General features: G+C 51.5%; 1 protein-coding gene across 4 annotated transcripts in view; it reads left to right on the forward strand.

Annotated features, from left to right (window-relative positions):
* The window catches only part of TSPAN9 (tetraspanin 9), a 63,574-nt gene that overhangs the window by 3,660 nt on the left and 36,067 nt on the right, over window positions 1–23,847 (forward strand). Inside the window, exons 1-3 of one of the 4 annotated variants that reach the window (XM_088144737.1) lie at window positions 4,122–5,284; window positions 5,549–5,633; window positions 22,425–22,504. In XM_088144737.1, the coding sequence (XP_088000863.1) occupies window positions 22,442–22,504 (63 nt within the window). In that variant the 5' untranslated portion in view covers window positions 4,122–5,284; window positions 5,549–5,633; window positions 22,425–22,441. Of the gene's footprint in view, window positions 1–4,121; window positions 5,285–5,548; window positions 5,634–18,070; window positions 22,505–23,847 lie in introns of those variants that run through there. The other 3 variants (XM_088144699.1, XM_088144613.1, XM_088144660.1) reach the window with 3 other exon arrangements.

A 23,847-nucleotide genomic window follows, 5' to 3' on the forward strand; every position in this document is an offset into this window, starting at 1 on the left:
GGGAAATGTTTTATATGCTACCTTAAACTTCTGTCAGAAAGGTGGGATATAAATCAGAAGGAAAAACAAATAAAAAATGGCTTGATCTTTCATCTCAGTGATTCTCTGATGGGAAATGCCAGCTCTGCAACTCATGGACTTCTATTCAATTATTGGATAGAACCAGTAGGTGGTAATAAATGTACATGCTGCCAGCTGTTGTCAGATTGATGCCCTTCGGGGGAGGGAAAGGCTCTGTAACCAATGCCTGCAGTAACAGGTGAGAAAAATGTTTCCTACTAGCTCCCAAAAGAGAGCTTCCCATACAAGGTTGGGGGGCTGAAAATGTAATAAACACGCATATGCATTTCCTGTAGAACAGAAAGCTTAAGCGCTTTTATGGAAGTCCATTTCAACCAAGACTTGGTCTATAAGTTTCCTGTCCTATTCAGTCCTCAGTCTCCCCAGAGTTCAGGTTGGCGCCATCCATCCCAAGGACCACCCAGAGCTCTTAGCAGAAAGCTTTTGCGTCAAATCAGTTCAGGTCCCGCCTGACCATCTGCTGAAGGTGGAGTGGAAGGAAAGGTCTTCTAGGGAGAACATGTCCCACCTTGACATGGTTGGAAACCTTAATTTGTGAGAACTAGAGGTCTTCCTGTATGTAGCACATTCACTATTAGGAATCTTGAGGAGAAGATGTCCGTTCTGGGTTTCTATTCCTATCTCCTGGGCATCTGGATGAAAGGGAAGTCGTACATCACTCATGGGCAGTAACCACTGGAGTCCCCCGCAGATGCAGATGCAGTCTTACAGAGTTACAGCTTTGTACTGTAAACAAACATTTTATGACAGTCTCATCTTTTAAACTAAAATTACGGGAATAGCCGAGCTACTTTCACTTAAAAAGAGCAACAAACAACAGTGGAGATCTTCGTAAACTCTAATATGAGAGCTTAGGGCTGTGGCTTCAGCAAACATAGTTTTTGTTAAGACTACAATCACATGTGGTTTAATAATGCTGCTGCTTTTCTATTTCTCTGAGCATTTCCTTTGATAGCAACTGAGAAGAGTTGATTGACTGGGTGATTTGAATTATTTAACAATAGATATTTGTCCAGAGATCCTGGCTTAGAGTCAGCTGGTACCAGCCATTTATAACCAGTGGATGAAGAGAGAGTTTCAGGAAAGTCAGCCAATTGAACCCTGTTTCATCAGGAAGCCCCCACTGCATTCCTGCTGCAAAGGTGCTAAGCGTAGCTCAAAAATCAGAGAAAGGTGCTCCTCCTGAGTACTGAGAAGCTTCAACGTTTCTTAGGAATTTACCTCTTTCTACAGTACTCTGAAATTTATAAACTACAGTTTCAGTGTTTTAAGTAACAATTGCTGTATAGCATTACACACCAGAGAAAGGTATCAAGCTACAGTGGTGTGAAAAAGCAAGTGCACCCTCTTTGAGTTCTGTGGTTTTACGTATCAGGACATACGAAAAATCATCTGGTCCTTAGCAGGTCTCAAAAGTAGGTAAATACAACCCCAGATGAACAACAGCACATGACATATTACACCATGTCATCCATTTATTTTACAAAAGGAAAGCCAAAATGGAGAAGCCGTGTCTGAAAAACTAAGTACACCTTACGATTCCACAGCTTGTAGAACCACCTTGAGCAGCAATAACGTGAAGTCATCGTTTTCTGTATGACTTTATCAGTCTCTCACATCGTTGTGGAGGAATTTTGGCCCACTCTTCTTGACAACATTGCTTCAGTTCATTGAGGCTTGCGGACATTTGTTTATGCACAGCTCTCTCGAGGACCTGCCACAGCATTTCAATCGGGTTGCGGTCCGGACTTTGACCGGGCCATTGCAACACCTTGATTCTTTTCTTTTTCGCCATTCTGTTGTCGATGTGCTGGTGCGCTTGGGATCATTGTCCTGTTGCATGACCCAACGTCGGCCAAGCTTTAGCTGTCGGACAGATGGCCTCACATCTGACTCTAGAATACTTTGGTATACAGGGCGGTTCACGGTCGACTCAATGACTGCAAGGTGCCCAGGTCCTGTGGCTGCAAAACAAGCCCAAATCATCACCCCTCCACCACCGTGCTTGACGGTTGGTATGAGGTGCTTGTGTTGATATGCTGTGTTTGGTTTTTGCCAAACGTGGCGCTGTGCATTATGGCCAAACATCTCCACCTTGGTCTCGTCTGTCCAAAGGACGGTGTTCCAGAAGTCTTGTGATTTGTTCAGATGCAACTTTGCAAGCCTAAGCCGTGCTGCCATCTTCTTTTTAGAGGGAAGAGGCTTTCTCCTGGCAACCCTTCCAAACAAACCATACTTGTTCAGTCTTCTTCTAATTGTACTGTCATGAACTTTAACATTTAACATGCTAACTGAGGCCCGTAGAGTCTGAGATGTAACTCTTGGATTTTTTGCGGTTTCTCTGAGCATTGCACGGTCTGACCTTGGGGTGAATTTGCTGGGACGTCCACTCCTGGGAAGATTGGCAACTGCCTTGAACGTTTTCCACTTGTGAATAATCTTCCTCACTGTAGAATGGGGGACTTTAAATTGTTTGGAAATGGCCTTATAACCCTTCCCAGATTGATGGGCAGCAACAACTGCTTCTCTAAGATCATTGCTGATGTCTTGACTCTTTGGCATTGTGTTAACACACACCTCAGTGCTCGAGACCAGCAAACTCCTAAAACTTCGGCTGTGATAGAGGTAGTCACGCTTGCTGATGATCAATTGATCAAGGGCATCTGACTAGCAGCGCCTGGCTGCTACTTAGCCTCTTCATACCTATGGAAGCAGTAAGGGTGTACTTAGGTTTTCAGACATGGCTTCTCCATTTTGGCTTTCCTTCTGTAAAATAAATGGATGACATGGTGTAATATGTCATGTGCTGTTGTTCATCTGGGGTTGTATTTACCTACTTTTGAGACCTGCTAAGGACCAGATGATTTTTCGTATGTCCTGATACGTAAAACCACAGAACTCAAAGAGGGTGCACTTGCTTTTTCACACCACTGTCCTTGGTTGAAAATGTGCAGAAGTACAAAAGACCTTGAAGGGGGGAAAATGCAAGGGGGTTGAGTGCTGCCTGAATTGATGAGGGAGAAAAATGGAAAATGAGGAGCAGGGCAGAAGAGAGAGCTCTAGGACTGGACAGGGGGAGACTTATAGCACCCCTGAAACCTTCTCTTTCAATATTAATCCTTCCCGTTATTGCTGCATACATAGTCGTCACACTGCCCCTTACAAGGTTACCGATACTCTGCAACGTGTAGTAAAGAAAAGAGCAGTAAGCAATAGAAATTGGAGCAGAGGATAAGACAAAACACAAGGAAACTCACTGAAACTCATTCCTACCAACCCCATTCCCCAGGGCTGCCCCGGCTTTCCTATCCTGGCGCACAGCCTTGTTTTAATGACCTCCATACACCAATTCAAAGCTGCCTTTTTTCTTTTTGAGTATCTTGTCAGCTTCCTTTTCATTAACATTCAGGTCCTGACTCCTCTTCACATCATACAGTCTGTAACGTTTGCTGCAAATCTTCCAGCTCTCACCACCAACACGGTATCAGCTACACCCACGTTCAAGTCCCTAACCGACACGCTTCTGATGCCACCCTAAGCATTCTTGCGCATTTATTCTAACTACAATAAACAGCCGAGAGGCCATTGTGCATCCTTGCCCTACTCCCTGAACCATTCACTAACCCTTCTGTTTATTCTTGCACATGGTTTACTTCCGTTATCCAACTCTTGTGGCATTCAGCAAGCAACATTTAACCCAATATGCGCGCAAAGTGTTCCATAATTCCAAGCCTGTGCACATTCTCTAAACCAAGATACATACAATAAATGTCCTTTCTCCCATTCTCTCATTTCACATCGGCTTCTGAAGACCATCACCTCTGGCCAGCCTCCTACAACTTTGCAGGTGGCCCTTCGCGGGTCCTCTTGAGCAGAAGCCTGCCAGGCGCTTCCCGGGGACACTCAGCAACCTGACCCACGCCTGTTTTTGCATTCGTTCTTGCCACCTTTCTTAGCAGCACTTCTTCCAGTCTTCGGGTAAGGGTGCAGTCTTTGCACGCATGTGTGAAAGAGGTCTCGGCCGTTCCCTAAGCACATGCTTATCTTTACGTGTCTCTGTGACATCATCTATACCTGCAGCTTTGCCATTTTTCAACATCCTCCCATTCTCAACTTCTTTTTATCAATTTCTTCTTAGGCATTGTAATTTTTATGTTCGCTTCAGTCCTACTCGGACACGCCACCCGCATCCCTGCACAGAGCTCTACACCGCTCCTTCAGGGATTCCTCCCTGCAGCTTCATCCCCAAACCTGCTGAAGGCTTGTTTTGCCTCTTCGCCCACTTCCAAAACAAGCCTTTAGCTCCCCCAAAAGCACTCTGCATTTTCTCTGCCCCTTCTAGTCCTAATGTTCCTTGCTCTCTCTGACCACATTTATTCTTCCTCTACACGCATTATGCACAGTCTTGCTCTCATCTGTAACTTCTTTCACTTCATCCTCACAACGAGCCTCCTTCCGCCTGCTTCCCACAGGTGCCATCCATGTCCCATCCAAATGCTAATCAGATCCAATCCTGCTTAGCTTTTTAGTGATTGGCCAAACTCGGATGCAGCGGAAATAAGGAGAGTATCTTTTTCCATTGGCTTTGTACCATTTCTAAGTCCTCAACAACTGAAAGCGTCACGCAAACATTAAAAAATAATGCCTCCCATTTAAAGTAAGGTTAGAGAATCTAGATCTTTCCCCTCCAGTTTTAAATTGCCCAGTCACACACTAGATGGCAGTGGAGACAAATCAAGTGCTTGAAACAACAACAACAACAACAACAACAACAGAAATGTAGGCAAAGCTGCCACATTAACACTCACAGCACTTCATATTTATGGGAGTCTGCCAGCCAGCCAGCCAGCCAGGGCCCCAGGGGAATTTGCGAGTTTTCCATTGCATCGGGCGGGGCCAGCAGGATCCTCACCGGGACGGGGAAGAGCCTTTGAAAGGGTATTTCACAAGGCGTACGGTAATAGCGGGAGGGAGGCCCCACTCCTGGAAGTGTTGAAGCACTTGCAAGTCCTGCCCCCAGTTTTCTGTGCACTCGTGCATGTGCACCTGCACTAGGACCAGCAGTGAAGTGAGCAGGCTGCACGCACACCCTGCCACGCTGACCCCCGGGGCGCTCCTTGGAACAGTGGCCAAAGCCTTTGGACGCCACACGCGGCCCTGAGTCCCGGAGCCAGGAATTTTGCCTGTGAATCCGTGCGGAAAGGTGCGGTGGTCTTCCTTTTCCTTGGGTTAGTTTTTGGCTGGGCTGCACAGCACGCCGGCCTAGTCTACAGCGGGGTGGGTTGTCTGAGGTTCACCCTGCTACGGGAATGCAGCCTTTGACGAGCAGGACGGCGGGGGAGGAAGCCGGCATTCGTGCCTCCTGCCTGAGGCCCAGCCTAGGGCGCAGCCCCCACGTGGCAGTGCTGCAGGGGCCCAGAGCTGGTCTGCGTGGCACTCACTGTCGTGTGTGGCCTCTGTGTTGCAGGAGAGGGAGGGAGAGAGAAGACCGCAGCCCTGCAGCCCGTCGACAAGCTCCATCCCGCTGGAGACCAGAAGTGACATTGCAGGGGGTACGTGGCCCTGTTTGCTGTTTTCGGTTGGGGCGTCGGTGGGTTTCGGGGCGAGAAGTGATGGGGCTCTTTCCAGCTGGGCGACGCCTCTCTGCTCGGCAGTGGGGAGCCACTTTCGAGGCCTGTGGGGCCCCACGGCCAAAACCCGCAAAGAGGGTTGCTTGGAGGGCTCCCAGCGTTGCTTGGAGGGCCGGCACCGGCCCCCTCCTGCCTGACGGGCCCCGAGAGGCGAGGGCCCGTGGATCCTTGATCCGCTGTGGCGCCTTTAGCCTGGGAGAAGCGCCGAGGGGGAAGGTGCACGAGTGAGGTGGGGAGGGCACAAGAGTCTTTGAAAGGGCCCAAGCCCTGGCAGAAATGCCTGGGACCGCTTCTGAGCAGTGGCTGCGGCTGCCGCTCTTCCCTTCTTCCTCATCGTTCTCTTCCCCCGCTCTTAGTCACTGGCCAAAGAAATGGCAGACTCTACCCGGGCAGCCATGATCTGTTGAAAGACGTCCACCTTCGATGAGTCAATCGCAATCCTGCCACCCCCCCGCCCCCCATACAGGGGCCGCTTCTCTGCCCCGTCCTGAAGCAGCCAGAAGAGTTGGAACAGCTGGAAAGGAGGGTGCCCGAGGTGTGAGTTTCCACCAGAGGGAGGGGAGGGGCAGGGAGGGGAGGGGGCGGTTTAATCCAGAAGGGCTGTGTGACCCACTGGCAGCGCATGGTCTGCGTGAGCAGCAGGGCCGCTCCGTTCATGGCCGGCTCTTCATCCTCTGCAGTGGGAGCGTTGAGGCCCAGAGGGAAGCGCGCACTGGCCAAGCGCCTGCTGCTTTCTTGCCTGTGTCCTGTGTTGGCTGTGGCATTAACCAAGCGGTCTGATGCGCGTCTGGCAAGTCTCGGGGAACGGTCTGGCTCTGGCTCTCGGACTGGAGCGATCCCCGATGAACAGCAGCACGTTGTCTGCCGGCTGTCTCTAGACCGAGAATAACAGTGTGAATCGCACTTGTGTCCAGAGCGCTCTTGAAGGAGCATCCAGATAACCCTCGCCCAACACTTCACAGTACCGAAAGGAGCTCCTTTTTCTGGTAGTCCCGCTTGAAAAGGGTCTGGGTGGAGCCTCCTCCCGCCCAAAAGGGAGTCCCTGTCTCAGACCCCGCGGCCTCCTGCTGCGGCGAGGCTCGTGTAGGCGCTGGATCCGAGCCTTCGTTCAGAGTGGGAACCCGGATTAGGCCTCCCCAGTGGAAGATACCTGGGAGGCTGCGTAGACATCTGATTTGCTGGGGCTGCTTTAGAACAGCAACATACTAAGCTCCATTGTAACTTTGTGTTGTTCACTTAATGCATTTATAAATACTCTTTCCACGCTCATGGTCTCTAGATCTGGGAGCAGCAGGGCAGCCAAGCCCGGTCCGCTCCAGTCTGGCCTTCTTAATCGGTCAGGCAGTGCGTTGAGTGCCCCAATCTCACAGTTGGTGGATCCACGCCCTGTTCTGACCAAGTCACAGACATTCACAGACAGCAACGTTCACCATCTCTGGACAAAGGGAATGGCAGTCGTTTGAAGGCGCATAGGTGGAAGGAGAACTGATCAGTTTCAGTTTGAAATGCTCAGCCTCTTCCCACAGTTTAGGACTGCCTGAAAGGGTCTTGTGGCTGTTGCGGATTCTGATGGAGGGTGATGGTGGTTATTTTTATGTTGGTAAATTATGCATAGGCTGCGTCTTCTTTTCACCGGATTGCTTTATCTTGTAACGATTCCAGTATGAATCATAATTCAGTCGAACTGTGCTAGTTCTTTTCCTTTTTAACTGTCTCTAGAAAAATTAGCACAAATGTATCGGTGTACTTCGCTTGTCCACGGAGACAGGAGAGGGATCACTAAGGGCCCAGCAAACGGTATGCCGGTGTGAACTTCTGAGACTCAAGGATGGGCGTGCAGTACTTTTAACACATCATGCGGGAAGGTCCCCAAATTTTCAGGGAGCTTGTGATGTGCTCTACTGTCTCATCAGCTTCCTGGCACAATCTCCCATTCTGTTCAGTTCTTTCCTCGCCAGAGAGGTACTGTAGACTCTGCGCAACATATCCCTTTTTATTATGGGGCCAGAGTGTCCTGCTGCATGACAATGCATGCCCAATTTACAATGTTGGGGGCAAGGCCTCCTTCCCAAGGCTTTCCTCTTTTTCCTGCCACGGAAATTTTCCTTCCAACTGTTAAGTTCATAATCATGCTTTTCATGGACTGTGTGAGAACTGGCTCTTACATTAACAAGCCAGGTATCTCGTACTGCGTATCTGTGCATTTGATGTTCCTTTTCTGAGTGAAGCGTTTTGCATTTGTTTCTATTAAATTTCATTCTGTTGTTTTTGGTCCATTTCTCTAACCTATCAAGATGCTTTTGAATTTTGTTTCTGCCTTCAAGGATATTATGTAACCCATCCAATGTTTGTGTCAGTTGCCAATTCAGTAAGCAGCCTCTGCACTTCCTCATCTGAGGGAATAACAACAATGTGGAAAAGTGCAAGCTGAATCTTGTGGCGCCCCACTCCGTCCCTCCAGTCTGGTGAGGATCATTGATGACCCTTTTTCAAGGACTGTTTTCAAGCCAGCCACGTAGCCATTTAATTCTCACACCAGCCAGCCACTCATAAGTGGACTTTATCAAAGGCTTTGCTGAAATGGAGATATATCTACAGCCTTCCCACCGTCTACTAAGGAGGTCACCCAACCTAAGGTTCTCCTGACAAATTCATGCAGGCTTCTTGTGATCACTTCATCGGGCTGAGGTTTGTGGAACTGATCTCTTTATGACCTGCTTTCGAGTCTTCGCAGGCATCCATGTGGGACTGTCTGTATTTGCTAGATCCTCCTTTCCCCCCCTTTTGCAGATACAAATATTTGCCTTCTGCCAATCGTCTGGCACTTCATCATGTGTCCAGGAATTCTCAGGGATGGTGCAGAAAAGTTTGGCCAAATACCCTAGGATACAGTTCGTTGCTCTTGAAGATTAACTCAGACTGAAACGGTCTTCCCTGACTGGACTTCTCTTAGTCTATGCTTTCATCTCTCTCTTCGCAGCAGTCCGGTGAAACTTCGGCAACCCTGGGTCACTCTACCTTTTCTTTGTTACCTGCTGAGATGTGGCTGTGGTCATTATGTGGCTCGTGTCTGGATTTCCTTCTCTCCCTTTTATTTTCAACATAACCGAAGACGTGCTTTGAACTGTTCTCAGTCTCCTTAGCCAGCCTTAGTTGATTCTCAGCTTTATCCTTTCTGACAGCATCTCTGCTATTATGGGTTATGTATACTTGACCTTGTTGACTTTTCTCACTTTCCATGGCTTAGAAAGTCCTTTTTTGTTTCAGAACTTCAGTAAGATTTTTGTTTTTGTTTTCCTTCATTGGAATAGCTTGTGATTGTGCTTTTAGTATCTTCTTTTTTTGAAAATCACTGCCACTGGTCTTAGTGGCTTCTCTTCCCACTATTTTCTCTGGCCATAGAAACCTACCTATCTTTGCTCTGAGTTTGCTAAAATCCGTTTCGTTGTAGTCCGAAATATGCATTTGACATCGCTCAGTGTTAGTTTCCCTTAATACCAACAGTCAGCCTTCACCGTACGTGCCACTATCCCCCCATTTTCCAGCTGTTTTTTTTCACAGCCAAGTTTCTCCCGACTGGTTTCCGTGAAGTCGCGAGCAGCTGATGTCCCTGGGTCTGTCTCTGCTGCCGGAAGGAAAGCGCGGTCAGCGAGAGGGGGGAGGATTTCTCCTCCCAGGAGATGTTGGGGACAGGAGAGTCTCCATCCACGCTACTTCATGACTTGAAAGATCTGCAGGTGATTCCAGAAATCATCGCCCACACTTTGTCCCTGGCTGGTAATAGTACCCGCCAACAGGCCTGTTGCTTTCATTTGCCCCTACCTTATTCAAACTCAGATACTCTGTCCACTACTGCTGATTTCATTTAATTTGGAATTCTGAGCAGGCGTGAAACTAACTTTGTAACATCCAGAACAGCCCTTCCTCTTTTCAGCTACAGTGGTGTGAAAAAGCAAGTGCACCCTCTTTGAGTTCTGTGGTTTTACGTATCAGGACATACGAAAAATCATCTGGTCCTTAGCAGGTCTCAAAAGTAGGTAAATACAACCCCAGATGAACAACAGCACATGACATATTACACCATGTCATCCATTTATTTTACAGAAGGAAAGCCAAAATGGAGAAGCCATGTCTGAAAACCTAAGTACACCCTTACTGCTTCCATAGGTATGAAGAGGCTAAGTAGCAGCCAGGCGCTGCTAGTCAGATGCCCTTGATCAATTGATCATCAGCAAGCGTGACTACCTCTATCACAGCCGAAGTTTTAGGAGTTTGCTGGTCTCGAGCACTGAGGTGTGTGTTAACACAATGCCAAAGAGTCAAGACATCAGCAATGATCTTAGAGAAGCAGTTGTTGCTGCCCATCAATCTGGGAAGGGTTATAAGGCCATTTCCAAACAATTTAAAGTCCCCCATTCTACAGTGAGGAAGATTATTCACAAGTGGAAAACGTTCAAGGCAGTTGCCAATCTTCCCAGGAGTGGACGTCCCAGCAAATTCACCCCAAGGTCAGACCGTGCAATGCTCAGAGAAACCGCAAAAAATCCAAGAGTTACATCTCAGACTCTATGGGCCTCAGTTAGCATGTTAAATGTTAAAGTTCATGACAGTACAATTAGAAGAAGACTGAACAAGTATGGTTTGTTTGGAAGGGTTGCCAGGAGAAAGCCTCTTCCCTCTAAAAAGAAGATGGCAGCACAAAGTTGCATCTGAACAAATCACAAGACTTCTGGAACACCGTCCTTTGGACAGACGAGACCAAGGTGGAGATGTTTGGCCATAATGCACAGCGCCACGTTTGGCAAAAACCAAACACAGCATATCAACACAAGCACCTCATACCAACCGTCAAGCACGGTGGTGGAGGGGTGATGATTTGGGCTTGTTTTGCAGCCACAGGACCTGGGCACCTTGCAGTCATTGAGTCGACCGTGAACCACCCTGTATACCAAAGTATTCTAGAGTCAGATGTGAGGCCATCTGTCCGACAGCTAAAGCTTGGCCGACGTTGGGTCATGCAACAGGACAATGATCCCAAGCGCACCAGCACATCGACAACAGAATGGCGAAAAAGAAAAGAATCAAGGTGTTGCAATGGCCCGGTCAAAGTCCAGACCGCAACCCGATTGAAATGCTGTGGCAGGTCCTCGAGAGAGCTGTGCATAAACAAATGTCCGCAAGCCTCAATGAACTGAAGCAATGTTGTCAAGAAGAGTGGGCCAAAATTCCTCCACAACGATGTGAGAGACTGATAAAGTCATACAGAAAACGATGACTTCACGTTATTGCTGCTCAAGGTGGTTCTACAAGCTGTGGAATCGTAAGGTGTACTTAGTTTTTCAGACACGGCTTCTCCATTTTGGCTTTCCTTTTGTAAAATAAATGGATGACATGGTGTAATATGTCATGTGCTGTTGTTCATCTGGGGTTGTATTTACCTACTTTTGAGACCTGCTAAGGACCAGATGATTTTTCGTATGTCCTGATACGTAAAACCACAGAACTCAAAGAGGGTGCACTTGCTTTTTCACACCACTGTACATTCTCACCACAGGAACCATTCCATCGGGTCTCTGATGTTCTTTCTGAGCTGCATTTGCTTTCCTAACGCGCACGGAGCGATTTAATGGGTTCCTTCTGCAGTGCAGAAGACTTTTTCTGAGGTTCCCGGGTCGGAGGCTGGGAACCGATAGGGAAGAAGCCAGGCACGCCCACTCACGCAGCTAGCGAGTGAAAATAGGGCCGGCTATTGCTATACAAGTATAGTGCGAAGTGTGTGTACAAGACTTCATGTGTATAAGTGTTTATACATATATCTATCTATAGTGACCCGGCGTAACTGTGTATTCTAATACCTACTTAACTCAATACTTAGGACTTAACTAAATGACTTAAATTTCTAATGCTTTGCTTGTAGTACTGACTGCTTTGCTGCTGGTTTCTCCTCCTCCCACGCTCCCTTGTCTACAGGCTTGGGGTGCTCACAGCTGCCCCCCTTGACCTCTCCCGCCCAGTTCTCCAGCCCCTGAGCCACAGGGAGCCCACCTGGCCACCCTCTGGAGTCCAGGGCTGTGTTTCTGGCAGGTTCTTCTCTGGTTGCGGCCTCCTCAGGCTCCGTGCGGGTCCCCCTCCCTGGCTGTGGGCGGACCCTCTGGCTCCTGGCTCTCCCGGCCACCACGCCCGCCTGCCACCGGTTCTGAGAAAAGCCCTTCTGGCTCGCAGGGCTCCTTTGTTTCTTAGCAAATTCTTTCCAGGATTCCACACTTTTAAACAGGGATCCAGATGCGAAGGATTCCATACTAGAGGAACCCTCAACTTTAGGATGAGAAGAAAAGTACCGATGGAGTTGTGTTGCATGTGTTAGATGACAGTGTGGAGGGTAGCTGGCACAGAAGGTGTTTCAGTTCTTGCAAAGGGGGCTGCTTTAGACACCCCTGAGTGGAAGGGACCCATTTTGGCCAGTCCAGGGCAGCGTTTCGTTAGTTCTTCGGCCACAGAGCACACGACTAGCCGAGGTCATCTGAAAGCTCCTGACTCTGTCCCTCCGAATTGGGGTCGTAGTGGCTGCCCTGTTGATTCAGTGGGATCCTGGTCCTGAGTTAGGGATGCGGAACAGGGACATCTAAGCACCTTTAGAAATGACCTTCAGGAGCTTTTAAAAGACTCGCCACTTCGGAAGATCACTAAACTTTTAGAACTGTGAACACTTCCCTGTCCTTCCGATACTCTCACCTGTCCTTGTGGAAACGGCCTTCTGTGTTTGCTTGGCGCTGGCCAGGAAGGCTCAGGGGGAATAGCGGAGCCACGGCATGGGGACAAAGGGGGCGGATTTCTCTCCCATCAGTTCCGGTCAGTCCCTCCGCTGCACCAAAGCTTCTGGCGTGGAAGCTGCCTTGGGCAGTTCTGCCCTGGGAGGGGTCTGCCGACGCGGGGCTGCATCTCAGACGGGCTCCGTAGAGTTCCAGAAACCAGCAGGTGGGACTGAACAAACACCGAAAGGGACTGGCATTTGAATTCACTTGCCGCAGAGGTATTCAGATGCTCCTGGGTCACACCATCGCTTCCAGCAGGGCGGAGCTCCTCCAGGCTGAGGCAAGGACGGGCCTCCCCAGCAGAACCCCCTCTCCTGCTGATCAGCTCAGGACGAAGCTCGGGGAAGAGGGAAGGTCACCGGGAGGCGTTCCGGCAGAAGCCGGACAGGCGTCTGATGGAAGGTTGAATGTGGACTCTGCGCAGGGCGGAGGCTGGACGCCGTGCCGCGGGGCCCCTTCCAGCCCTAGGGCCCCAGGATGCGCAGAACGTAAAGCTGAAAGAAAAGCGGAAGTTAGTTTGGGGGCAGAAGCAGACAGTGGGGAGAGGGAAATGGAGGCACCTTTGGAAAGGTGTAACATGGAGTGTGCCGCCTTTGATCTCAGACACTATGGCCCAGAACGGCTCTCCGCTCAGCACCAGCTTCTCTTTTCTTTCCAAGGCAGCTTGAGTTGAAATCACCCGATGAATTCACCCGATGGCTGCAACTAGGATATGTTTCAGATTAATTGCAACCTGTGAGTAAAACCGAGCAGCTGATACCGCACCGTGTGCTTCCTTTCCTGTCAGAGGCAGCTGGAGGGGGCTGGGCTGGAAGTGCCAAAATGGCTTGCTCATGGGAACTTCTGAACCCCCCTTCCTTCAGCTCCAGCTGTTCAGGGGCTCGAGCCCTTCTCTCCGCTTTCTTCCTGCAGCTGTTGCTCCATCGTGATCCTCGTGTCAAATACCAAACTCCTCATTAGTGCCAGTGGAGCTGCTGCTGCTCCAGAGGGAGGGAGCTCTGGGTCGATTACGGTTAGGTGGACCACGAGGGGGCTTCTCCCTCCAGAAGCTCACGCAGCCTCCTGCGTCTGCAGGCAGGAAGGCAACAGGGTAGCTCGCAGAAAGCAAGCTGGGTTGCTGTTGTTTTAATGCAGGCTGAAGCCCCCGCTCTTCAGATGCTGCGCTGAAGCGGGGTCAAAGTAGTCCGTTCTGATCTCAGAAAAAGGGCATTAGATGTTTTCAGGGCTATGTCTGCCTGCACACGCTTGTGCAAGATGGCACGGTGAAATAGGCGATCGACAAGGCTCTGAAGAGAGGGGCTTTAGGGCACGGAGCGCTTGCTGGCAGCTCCTTGGTCCCTTGGTGTCTTTCCTGGGGTCCTGCTGCAGCTGAAGAGGAAAAGGCCCGCTGCTTTAAGGGGCTGCCAAGAGGCACCACGTGCCAGCTCTGAGGCCCCTTCCCCCTCGAGCCCTCTGTTTCTGGGCCCCCGGGAACCCTGCACGGGCACCGTGATAGGCTGTTCCCGTTGGAGGTGGGAGAAGCGGCAGCGGGCTGGCCGGCAGGAGCCCCGATTGTGGGCTGCGGGAGGTGAGCCATGCGGTTGCTGCTCCTCCAGGGCAGCAGCGAAGCCCAAGACGTCCATCCGCTGTGCCAGGGGGGTCTCCACAGCAAGCCTGAACGGAAGTCAGTGACAGCATCACACTCACGTGTGATATTTCCGATCGCCAGTTCCGCAGACATTCCTTTAGTTAAACGTTTAGGCCGCCTCTCCAGCCTGAAGGACTTCTGGGTGATCTGTAAAACCATGAGAGCTGGTTATTTCTTCAGAGTTCCCAGTGAGAAAGAGAGGACTCTCGGTGGGACGTGGATGAGGTGGAAGGGGGAGCAAGGGGATCCGCAAGCTTTGTCCTGATCCCGGGGCTCGGTGGCTCCGCCAGCTGGAGGGTTAATTGCGTGGCCGTGAGGGAGGCCTCAGCCCAGCTGGCCCCAGCTGTGGGGCGGCCTCTGCATCCCTCCTTCTGCCAGGGTAGTGGGTGGAGAGCTGCCAAGGGGGGGCAGGAGCTGCTGGGTGTTTGCGGGACGCGAGGAGTAGATCCGCCCGGAGAACGTCTGCCACCCTCGACGGCAGCACCCGCCTTCCTCGGAGTAACGTCTGGGTGGAAGCTTGAGGAAGAATGCGTTGGTTTCCACGCAGAAGCACTTGCTGGAAGTGTTTATGTTTTATACCCGGAGTACGTAGGGGCATTTTCATAACAGAGAATATTGGGAAATTACATTAAAAGTATGATGGGAAAACCACGTACTTTAGGAAAAGTTGAGGGGTATTTTTAATGGGCATTTAGAAAATCTATAAAAAGGTGATAGACTGGATTACAGTTGCCTCCGTCAGGCATAAATGGATTTATAAATGGATTTATACTAATCTGCTAATCCCTTATCTTCTTTATCATTCTACCAAAAGTCCTTAGGGTGGTGAGTTCAGCTGCTCCCTAATTTTCTGGCTGTGGGTCAGACCCGGGACACCCAAGTTGGTGCGTTTGCTTGACCGGGCGAAGCAGAAGCCCCCTCTCCCAAGAGGCTGTCCTTCTCCTGGTTTACAGCCCAAGAAGGGTCAGTGGCACGAACACAGTTTGAAACAACTGGGTAGGAGTGCCCGGAACACAGCTCGCAGTTGCATATGGTTAGGGCCATAGCGTATTGCTTGAAAAGTTGGTTGATTGGCTTTTTCTGAGTTGCCTTTTGCAGCTGGGTGACATTGGCATTCTACAAATCCTCCCCTTGTCTTTGCAAAGGGCCAGTTTATTTTTCCCAGAATCCTTGGTTTCTTCCATCCTTGGCTTTCTAATAACTTCCGGGTGCCTGGTCTTGCTTAAAAAGAAGATACTGCAGACAAGATAATATGGGTACTCTTAGAGCACCCTTTTGTAAGGTTAGCCACACACTAGGATATTCCTGGTTATTTCTTTGTTAGGAAATCTGAGCATAGACTTTGGAGAGCGAAGGGGCCTTTGGCCTTAGGTGAACCTTAAGGAGGGATCCAGAGTATACGGGCAGCCCCAGCACGGGTACAGAATTGGGCTCCTTTCTTCTCTTGCCCAAGAGGCACAGTTCAACCTTTGAGTTGATGCTTCGAAGCGGTGCTTGGGGCAGCCTCACCTGGAGGGTATTTCAGTCATTCAGTCTGGCCGGAATTAGAGGCGGGACGCCTGGCAGAGGGCAAATTTCTCTTGGCAGAAATACTGCTGTGGAACTGATGAAAGGCAGACCTGGAAACTGGCGCTTCCGGCCTTTCCTTCAATAGTGGGAACCTTCAACCAACAGAGTCTTGTACCCCACCCTGATCAGGACTCCCCACCCTGTTGCATCGCCACTGATCTGAATTAAGCATTTCTCCTCCTCTCTTCCCGAACCCCCTTCAGACACTCAGGACTACGGACTCACCCAGGGCCCCCTTGCACCTGCTTCCCGCCCGTCTGTGAGCAGCACCAAAGCCTGCTGGCACAATGTGCCCGCTCCCTGTAGCCTGTCTCTGTAAGCCGTTGGAGGACTCCTGCTGGCAGGGAGATGCCCGCTAAGTGCTCTCCAGGAGCAGGAGGAGAAGGCGAGTTTTGAGGGATGGTTGAGCCCCCATTGGGCCCGGGCTGCGGGGTGGGGCGTTTTGCCTCTCCTGTTTTAGTGAGCAGCCCTCCCTCGCGGCCTCCTGCTGCCCATCTCTTGCCCACCATCCTTGCTTCGGCTGTCTTGCTCACTTGCCCTCAGTTCTTGCTCGCTGTAGAGACCTGTACATTTTGCAGCCATCCAAAACTGTGGTTCTCCCTATTTCCCACTCACGATTAGATAAATTTCACTCCAGAACAATAGAAGGAAGGCGTACAGTAATACAAAGACCTACAGTATTGGGGGCATTTAATTCTAAATTTAGTTGATGATTTCACCTCAGTGATCCTAGTTGTTCCCTGTTCTCAGGGAGCTCAGCATCTGGGGAACTTTTAAGGAAGCTTTCTGTAGGATGACGCATCTTTTCAGCTGCTGGCTCCGATTTCTAAGAAAGGATTATTCTGACTTAGAAGCCACAGTTTGGGTTTCTGCCCTCTCCCCATATTCCTCGCAGAATAGCTACTTGTAATGTATAGATTTAATTATCAGGCAGATCCGTCATTGGGCAAGCCACATTCTTCCCATTCTTTTCTCACAGGAAAAAGGCCAAGCCACTTGCTGGCTAACGTGTCTGCCTCTGTGACGCTTCCTGCCACTCTGAGGAACAGAAGGGCGTCCCTTTCGAAAAGGGGGGGCCCTGAAGCAAATCTCTGAGCGCCCTCGAGCCACCAGCGCGATGCCTCGTGGGGATGCCGCAGAGGACGCTTCCCCCCGGGTCCCCCTCGGAGAAGCCCTTCATCTTGTGCATTTTAGGGTAGATAAGGACACGATCGGGGCCGAGAGCCGCCTTGCTCATTTTAGTTTAACTGGACAGGAATTCAATATTCTGAAAATAGGCCTTCGGTAATTCTGGCTTATGTTTATATTTCACAGATCACTCTTTTATAGAATGTGTGAGGTTCCAGCACTGGGAAGTTGTAAACATTAGTAGGATAGGATGGCAGGGAAGTGAACACAGAGCAGAAGAGCTGTTGTTTCAGCTATTTTTGCTCCCGCTTCCTTGCGGGTCATTTGGCCTGCTTAGAAAAGGTGGGTGTCTGTGAGGAGGAGAAGGTAACGTGTGTGTCACAACATATTCTGAGCCGAAGGGAGGCCTTTGGAGGTAGAAAGGATCCTCACCTGATAAAAACGGCAATATAACGAGAGGTACCCCATCTTGTTCCTCCCTGTATGTGGGAATGACAAGCTGTAACTGCATCATGCACAGTTGACGCTGTTGTGACCATCTGGATTAAAACTGTTGTAATCAGAAGAAGATACAAACCAGCATCACAGTTGGTGCCCATTGCTGGCTCTCCAAACAAGGAGATGTGGACGATGCTTTCAAATTCTAGACCGTCAAGAGGCAAGGAGTCGTAGCAATGAAGAACTTTAATTTCACCCACTGCTGTTGAGAGATGAGGAGTCCTTCCAAGAAATCTTGACCTGCCTTTCTATCCACCTCCAGATCCTTGACTTGGTGGCCCTAACCAGTAAGGAAAACTGAGAAGACAAAGTAGGAGTAGTGGGGACTTTGGGAGAAAGTGACTCCACAACGTTGAATGTAGTCAAGTGGTTTCAAGAGAGCCATTTGTAATAAATCCAGTGCAGGGTTAAACCGGATTCCATGGCAGAAGAAGCTATAGGAAACGGGAGCCCAAGATGGCTGTGGATTCCTTAAATGAATGGTTTAAGGAATGGAATGAATTATTGGCATCTGTCTTCGTTGCACATGATGTAGGGCAGAGAGTGGGGCCTGGGTTGGCTTTTTTGTAAAGAGAAATGGAACAACTACAGTAACCAGAGAAGATATTTTAGGACATCCTGAGAGACAGCAGTGCAATAAATCACTGGGTCCTGATGGCATCCACTCGACCTCCAGGCAAAACTGTGTAACTGGTAACGTGTCCCTCAACTCAGGCTCGGTGCCAGAGAGCTGGAAGATAGACAATGTGGCACCAGTTTCTAAGAGGGCAGCCCAGGGCAGCCCCAGGAGATTAAGGCCAGGGTTAAGGTTAGGGTTTGGCTGACAGGTCAACCACTTGAAGGAAGTATAAACTGATGTCTTGGGGGCCTTTCGAGAGGACGGTATCAGCTTTGCCTCCTCAAAAACTGGCTCTCCAGACACTGACATCTCCTCCAGGGCTCAAGGACTAGATAATCCATTGCAGTATAGAAGGACGCCAAATGACACCCTGCAGAGCTGAGGTCTCCCTCCTGCAGCAGTCGAAGCATCTCTCCCTGCTGCCCCCCTGTCCTTGCTCCAGGGCTAAATGTTAGGCTTTTCTCCTCCTGCCTTTTAAGGCTAAACTCATCTGCCAAAGACATGCCATCTGGCCAGTACTTAACCAGCTTGCTAATTAGGACTTCCAGAGATACTTTGGGAAATGCTTTGAGGAGAGTAGTATTGATCACGTTAAGAAAGTCATCCAGACGGGCATATCTAGGTGACCTTGGCTGCTCCTGAAGTGGGGTAGGATCTGTTCTGTACTTGGATAGGAGACCACCAGGAAATGTCAGGTTGGAGGGTAGACTAGGAAGTTGGAAAGAAGGCAGTGACAAAAATACCTGGAAATGTCCATGAAGTTATCAGGTGTTGGACTTAACTCAAAGGAGACTTTGCTAAGGAAGTTATCTGGTCAGAGAAGATTTGTTCTTGACAGATTCATCATCACTACATTGTTTTCAAGGTGCTTTCAGGCTGAGTTGAAGTGTGAAATGAAGTGCAAAATTAGCATTTAACTTTATGGGATGCTGAATTGCCCCAAAGGCACAAATTAGCCTCCCAGCACAGCTCCCTCCAGTCCCCTCTGAGCAAGGACCGTGAGAGGGAAATGGCCTCCGCTTCATTGCTGGCGTAAGTTGCATAGTAATCAAAATGGGGAGGGTGCTTACAGTCTGGAAGAATACCAGATCGGATGCAAGCGTGTCAGTCCACTTGTGGTATCATTGCAGTATTTCCCAGCAGAGTATCTTCAGAAATAGCAGCACACTCCTGGGACACTTCACAATATTTGGATTCTTCTGCTAGAAATATCCACCAGAGATAAGGGCGGAATCTGAGTTCCACCGTGTGCATAAATGATCATCTACTTTTTGAATAAGTGGGGATTTCAGGATTGGCTTTAAAGGTAGAAAGTTGGTTGCAATCAACTAGTCTAGAAGTTCCTGAGACAGAGCTCACAGTGGTCAGATTGTTGGGCGTGTGAGAAATAAAAGGATGGCCAAAGAGGTGGTAGGGCCATTGCGAGTGGTGAATCCGTAATGGCTGATGGTGAGAAGACAGAACCCCATAATTCTTACTTTGTGTCTGTCTTTTCCTCCTTCAGAAGAAATGTAGAGCCCTAGTTGGTCATCGTCATGCCACCGGGGGAGAGAAAGACCTGCTGCTTAGGGTACTTGAGGATGGGGTAAGGAAATGCAACTGACGTGAATGAATGCAAGTCTCCAGGGCCAGATGCGCAGCATCCCAGAGCAGGGAAGGAGCTAGCGGAGGTGACTGCGGAACAAGTGATCTTTGAGTCCTCCTGAAGACTGGCGAGATCCCAGAAGACTGGAAGAGGACAAATGTGGATCCAGGAAACTGTAGACCTGTCAGCCTGACGTCTGAACTGGGCAAGGTTCTCAAGCAATGTGTTTGTGAACACTTGGATAGACACACTAACAGCAGCCCGCGTAGGGTTAGGGTTCGATTTGCAAAAATAACTTGTGCCAGACAAATCTTATCTCCTGGTTTGACAGAGTTACTAGCTTAGTAGGGCAGCAGAATACCGCAGACACAGCATCCTCGGAAGTCCTCCATCAGGACTGACGCAAGATACTCTTCTGTATTGAACGGTGAAATACTGGCTAGATGGCAGGATGATGGTTGACACCACGTACGGGATAGACACATGCCAGAGATGCAGAAGCAGATGCTGCGCTGAGTAAGGGTGGGAATGGCAGGCGGCTTCTGCGATTCTAGGGTCTTGGTTTTTTAGCAACGGCAGTAGCCTGGGCACCAGTGCCGTATGCGGAAATCCAGGTTGGCTTATTTTCTCCATCACCCTTTAGAAAACAAGCTAACCAGCTGGGCACCATATGACAGCTGAGGTGGGAGTGTTTGCTAGCGCTATTCTGTCGGCCTATTCAGTTGGGTTGGAGCTCAGAACACCCAGAGGGTTCTACGCGGAACAGAATATTTGAATATTCTGCCATAGGAGACAGTGGCGATTGGCTCCCTCCTCCGTTTCAGACATTTGTGTAGTCCATAGTGAATGCTGAATCTTCCTAGCCTACGAAAGATTGGCCAAGGTCATGATTTTTTTTGTTTTAAAGAACTGGCCATGAAAGCAACCATTCCACGCGCCTTTCGCACACTGGCCTGCTTGCAGAAGAGGCAACAGAGCTGCGCCCCACAAGGAAGCCGCGACGGGGACTTCCTTTCAGCAAAGCTTGTGAGCTTCTCACAGCAGCGACCCCTTCTCTGTCCACAAAGCCCAGCATCACAGCAGTGTCTGCGACACAGATGCATCTGCGTTTGGCCAGGAGCCTGGAAAAAAACGCACAACGATCTGGTTCTCTTGCCTTTTTTATTTTACTTGAAATGCTGGTGCCCTAATACGTATCTAAAGCAGGTGGCTCTTTAAAGTATTTTCTGTCATGGTCGCGATCAGGTATTCCTGCTGCTTTGTTTCTGAGAGAAGAGGAGGGGGCGGTGGTTGGTTTTTTGCTGTGGCGAACCGAACGGTCTCCGTCCAGACCTGTTGGCATGCAGTATTTATTCCCTGGGAGCAGGGGAAAGATGCAAAGGTGGAAAAATTGCCCTTTCACTTAGGCCGCTGCTCTTCTGGGAGCTCCCGCAGACGTCCAGTTTTATTCCCACCACAAAGGGCGAGGTGGGTTAGGCCCGAGGGACGCTGCGTCGACATCCTGCCGCGAATAGCGACAGAACAGAACGGCGTGCCCATCCGGACCCGTGTTTCTGCAGGCCACAGCTTACGTCGCTCTGCTTGGCGCACGAGTCCTGCCATTATCTTCGCGGTGCCTCCTGGCGGCTCTGCCCACCGCCCCTCTGGGCGGCCGCTCGCCCCCCGCATCTGCCGTTGCCGGCGGGCGGACCGCGCACAGTGGCCGGTCCTCCCGATGGGTGGCGGAGCTGCCAGGAATTCGGGGCGGCAAAGTTCCTGCCGGCGTAACTGGAAAGGAGGTCGGGGGTGTGCACAGGTGGCTGGTTTCCGCTCCTGATTTTGCATTCTGGGAATCTCCCCCTCCCTTTCCATGTTCATAAGCGGCTAAACGGGGTTTGACGTTTCAAAGGGGTTTCCTTGTGCGCTTCCATAGTCAAAACAGGAGCGCTAATCCTATTAAAGCTCTTTTGTCAAGGGGGGGGGGTCCCAGTGTGCAAAGGATGGAAGGCCCCTTGCGATTGGCTGCACGCAGAGCGAAAGGGGAGGGGCTTGGGATGAAAGGGATTTAGGAGTGGGACCCTCGGCCGGGCAGGGATGTCTGCGGGAAATGCCTGGCAGCTCCCCGTCCGGATGAGCTCGCGCCGGCGGCGGCCGCGCGGGGCTGACTGAGACCCTTGGCTCGCGGCTGCGCGGCGTCGCCCGCGAGGCAGAGGCTGGGGGCGCAGCAGCGCGGCGAGCGGGGAAGGCGATTCCTTGCCCCCGGAGCCCCCCGGCGCCGGGCGCCTCGGCAGCCCCGGGAGACGGCCCTGGACAAAGCGGGCGGGCGGGCGGGCGCGCCGGCCGGAGCAAAGCGCCAAGTCATGCCGAAGTGACCGGGAGGAGGACCCGCGCCATGCCGCCGCCGCCGCCTCGACCCCGGGCGTGGAAACCCAAGCCGGCGGGGCCGCCCGCTCTGCGCTGAAGGGGAGGAGGAGGAGGAGGAGGCGCGCGATGCGGGCCAGGCTGTAGGGGAGGCCCTCGGGGGGCGAGAGCGGGAGGCGCCGCGCCGCGCGGCTGATCCGGAGATGCCCGGCGCCGCAGCCCGCCCCGGTGCCAAGCGCGAGCATGGAGAAGTCCAGTAGCGAAGACTCCTCCATCCGCCGGAGCCCCTCTCTGGAGAGCAAGGACTCGGACTTCGCCAAAGCCTCCGGCTCGGGGAAGCGCTTCAGCCGCGGCTTCACGGCCGGCGCCTTCTACGGCACTGCGGGGCCCCGCCGGCAGGGCCGCCGCGCCGCCGCGCCGGGCCCCGGGCTGCAGAGGGACGAGCCCCGGAGCGGCGGCGGCCCCGGCGGCGGCGGCGGCGGCAGCAGCAAATACCTGGTGTTTTACCTGGACCTGTCCTTTGTTTTCCTCCTAGAGTTTAAGAAGTGCAGCATGGCTCGGGGCTGCCTGTGCTGCCTGAAGTACATGATGTTCCTCTTCAATCTGGTCTTCTGGGTGAGTACCCGCTTCTCTCGCCCTCCTCTCCGGCCGCCTCCGCGGGCCCCGCGCCCCCACCCCCGCTACCCTGAGAATCCCACCCGGACTTCCCGGAGGGGAAAGGCGCCTTTCCCGGGGGCGGTTTTGGAGGGCGAGGGGCAGGCCTCCTGCCTTTAAGAAGAGCGAGCCTTTCCTCCCCGGGGAGATGATTCCTGCGGGCCAGTGGACGCCCCCTCCCCCCCCCCTCCGCTGCGTATCCTGCAGCAGGCCGGGGAGCCGCCTCTGCTTCTCCGGCCCCCTCCCCGAAGGACGAAGGCAGCTCCGCCGGTGACTCTGCAAGGCGCTGGCCGGCCTCGGGGTTCCCAGGCGGCCGTTGCGGCTCTCCTGCGAGCGTTCCCAGCACCGGTGACCTGGCCGCGGCGGAGCCCCCGGAGTGCGCTAGCCCGGGCCGCGATGCTGCCGCACCCCTGGGTCCCCGCACACGTTCCTTGCCGGGCGGCCGGGAGGCGGGGAGATGCCCCGGGAGCCCGGCGGTGGCCGTTGCCGAGGGTCTCCCTGAGGAGGCCGGTCGCCCAAGATTTATCTGGTGGCTCGTTTGCACTCTGCTGATAGAGGCCAAAGGCAGCAAATCTCATGATTCAGGGAAAATGGTTACAAAGCTGATAAATGTGGGTTCGAAGACTATTCAGGAGCATATGTTAGATATAAAAACTGTGCTAACCATCTGTTAAAAGTTTCTTTCATGGTTTTATAGTTTGGGTCAAATTAGAATCCAAAGAGCTTTCCTTTGGTGGCAGCTGGGTTTCCTGCCCAAGTGACCTACTTTATTTTTTAAAGGCCAGATGGACTTGGATCACAGAGCAGGGTATGCGGGGCCTCTGAATCAGAGAGCCTGTAACGGCGCGGTGGGGGCGGGGGCTGAAGTCTGCCTCCAAGGGAAGGCTTCCTTCCAGTGGACTCCTTCCCGTCCAGCATCGCCTTGGCCACCATTCCTTCCTTCGTCTCTCCCCAGCCCAGAAGCACAAATCCCTCCTGTTCCCTCCTGAAGTCCGTTCGTGGTAGCTTTCTGGGCCTGGGGTTCGGGATGTGTGTCTCAAGTAGTCTTTGGCAACAGAGTTGTTTGGTGCAATGCTACAGTGCAGTTTTGAAATATGTGAAGCCCGCGTAGGTTTGGCGGCGCCGTTAGTGAATGCTTTTCCACGTTGTGGTCTCAAGGAGCCCTCCTTGCGTGCTCGGCCTCTGCAGCTCACCTGCGATCTTCTGCATGACAGACAGATCAGGGTTGTTTATTTAGGCGACTCTATGTATTGTCTGTATGTTTTCATTTTATTTTATATTGCTGGCTGTCAGCCGCCTAAGAG

This window comes from Python bivittatus, unplaced genomic scaffold (genome assembly GCF_059951505.1).
Source record: "Python bivittatus isolate LINGU-HERP-01145 unplaced genomic scaffold, Pbiv_v1 ctg000010_np1212, whole genome shotgun sequence".
NCBI lineage: Eukaryota > Metazoa > Chordata > Lepidosauria > Squamata > Pythonidae > Python > Python bivittatus.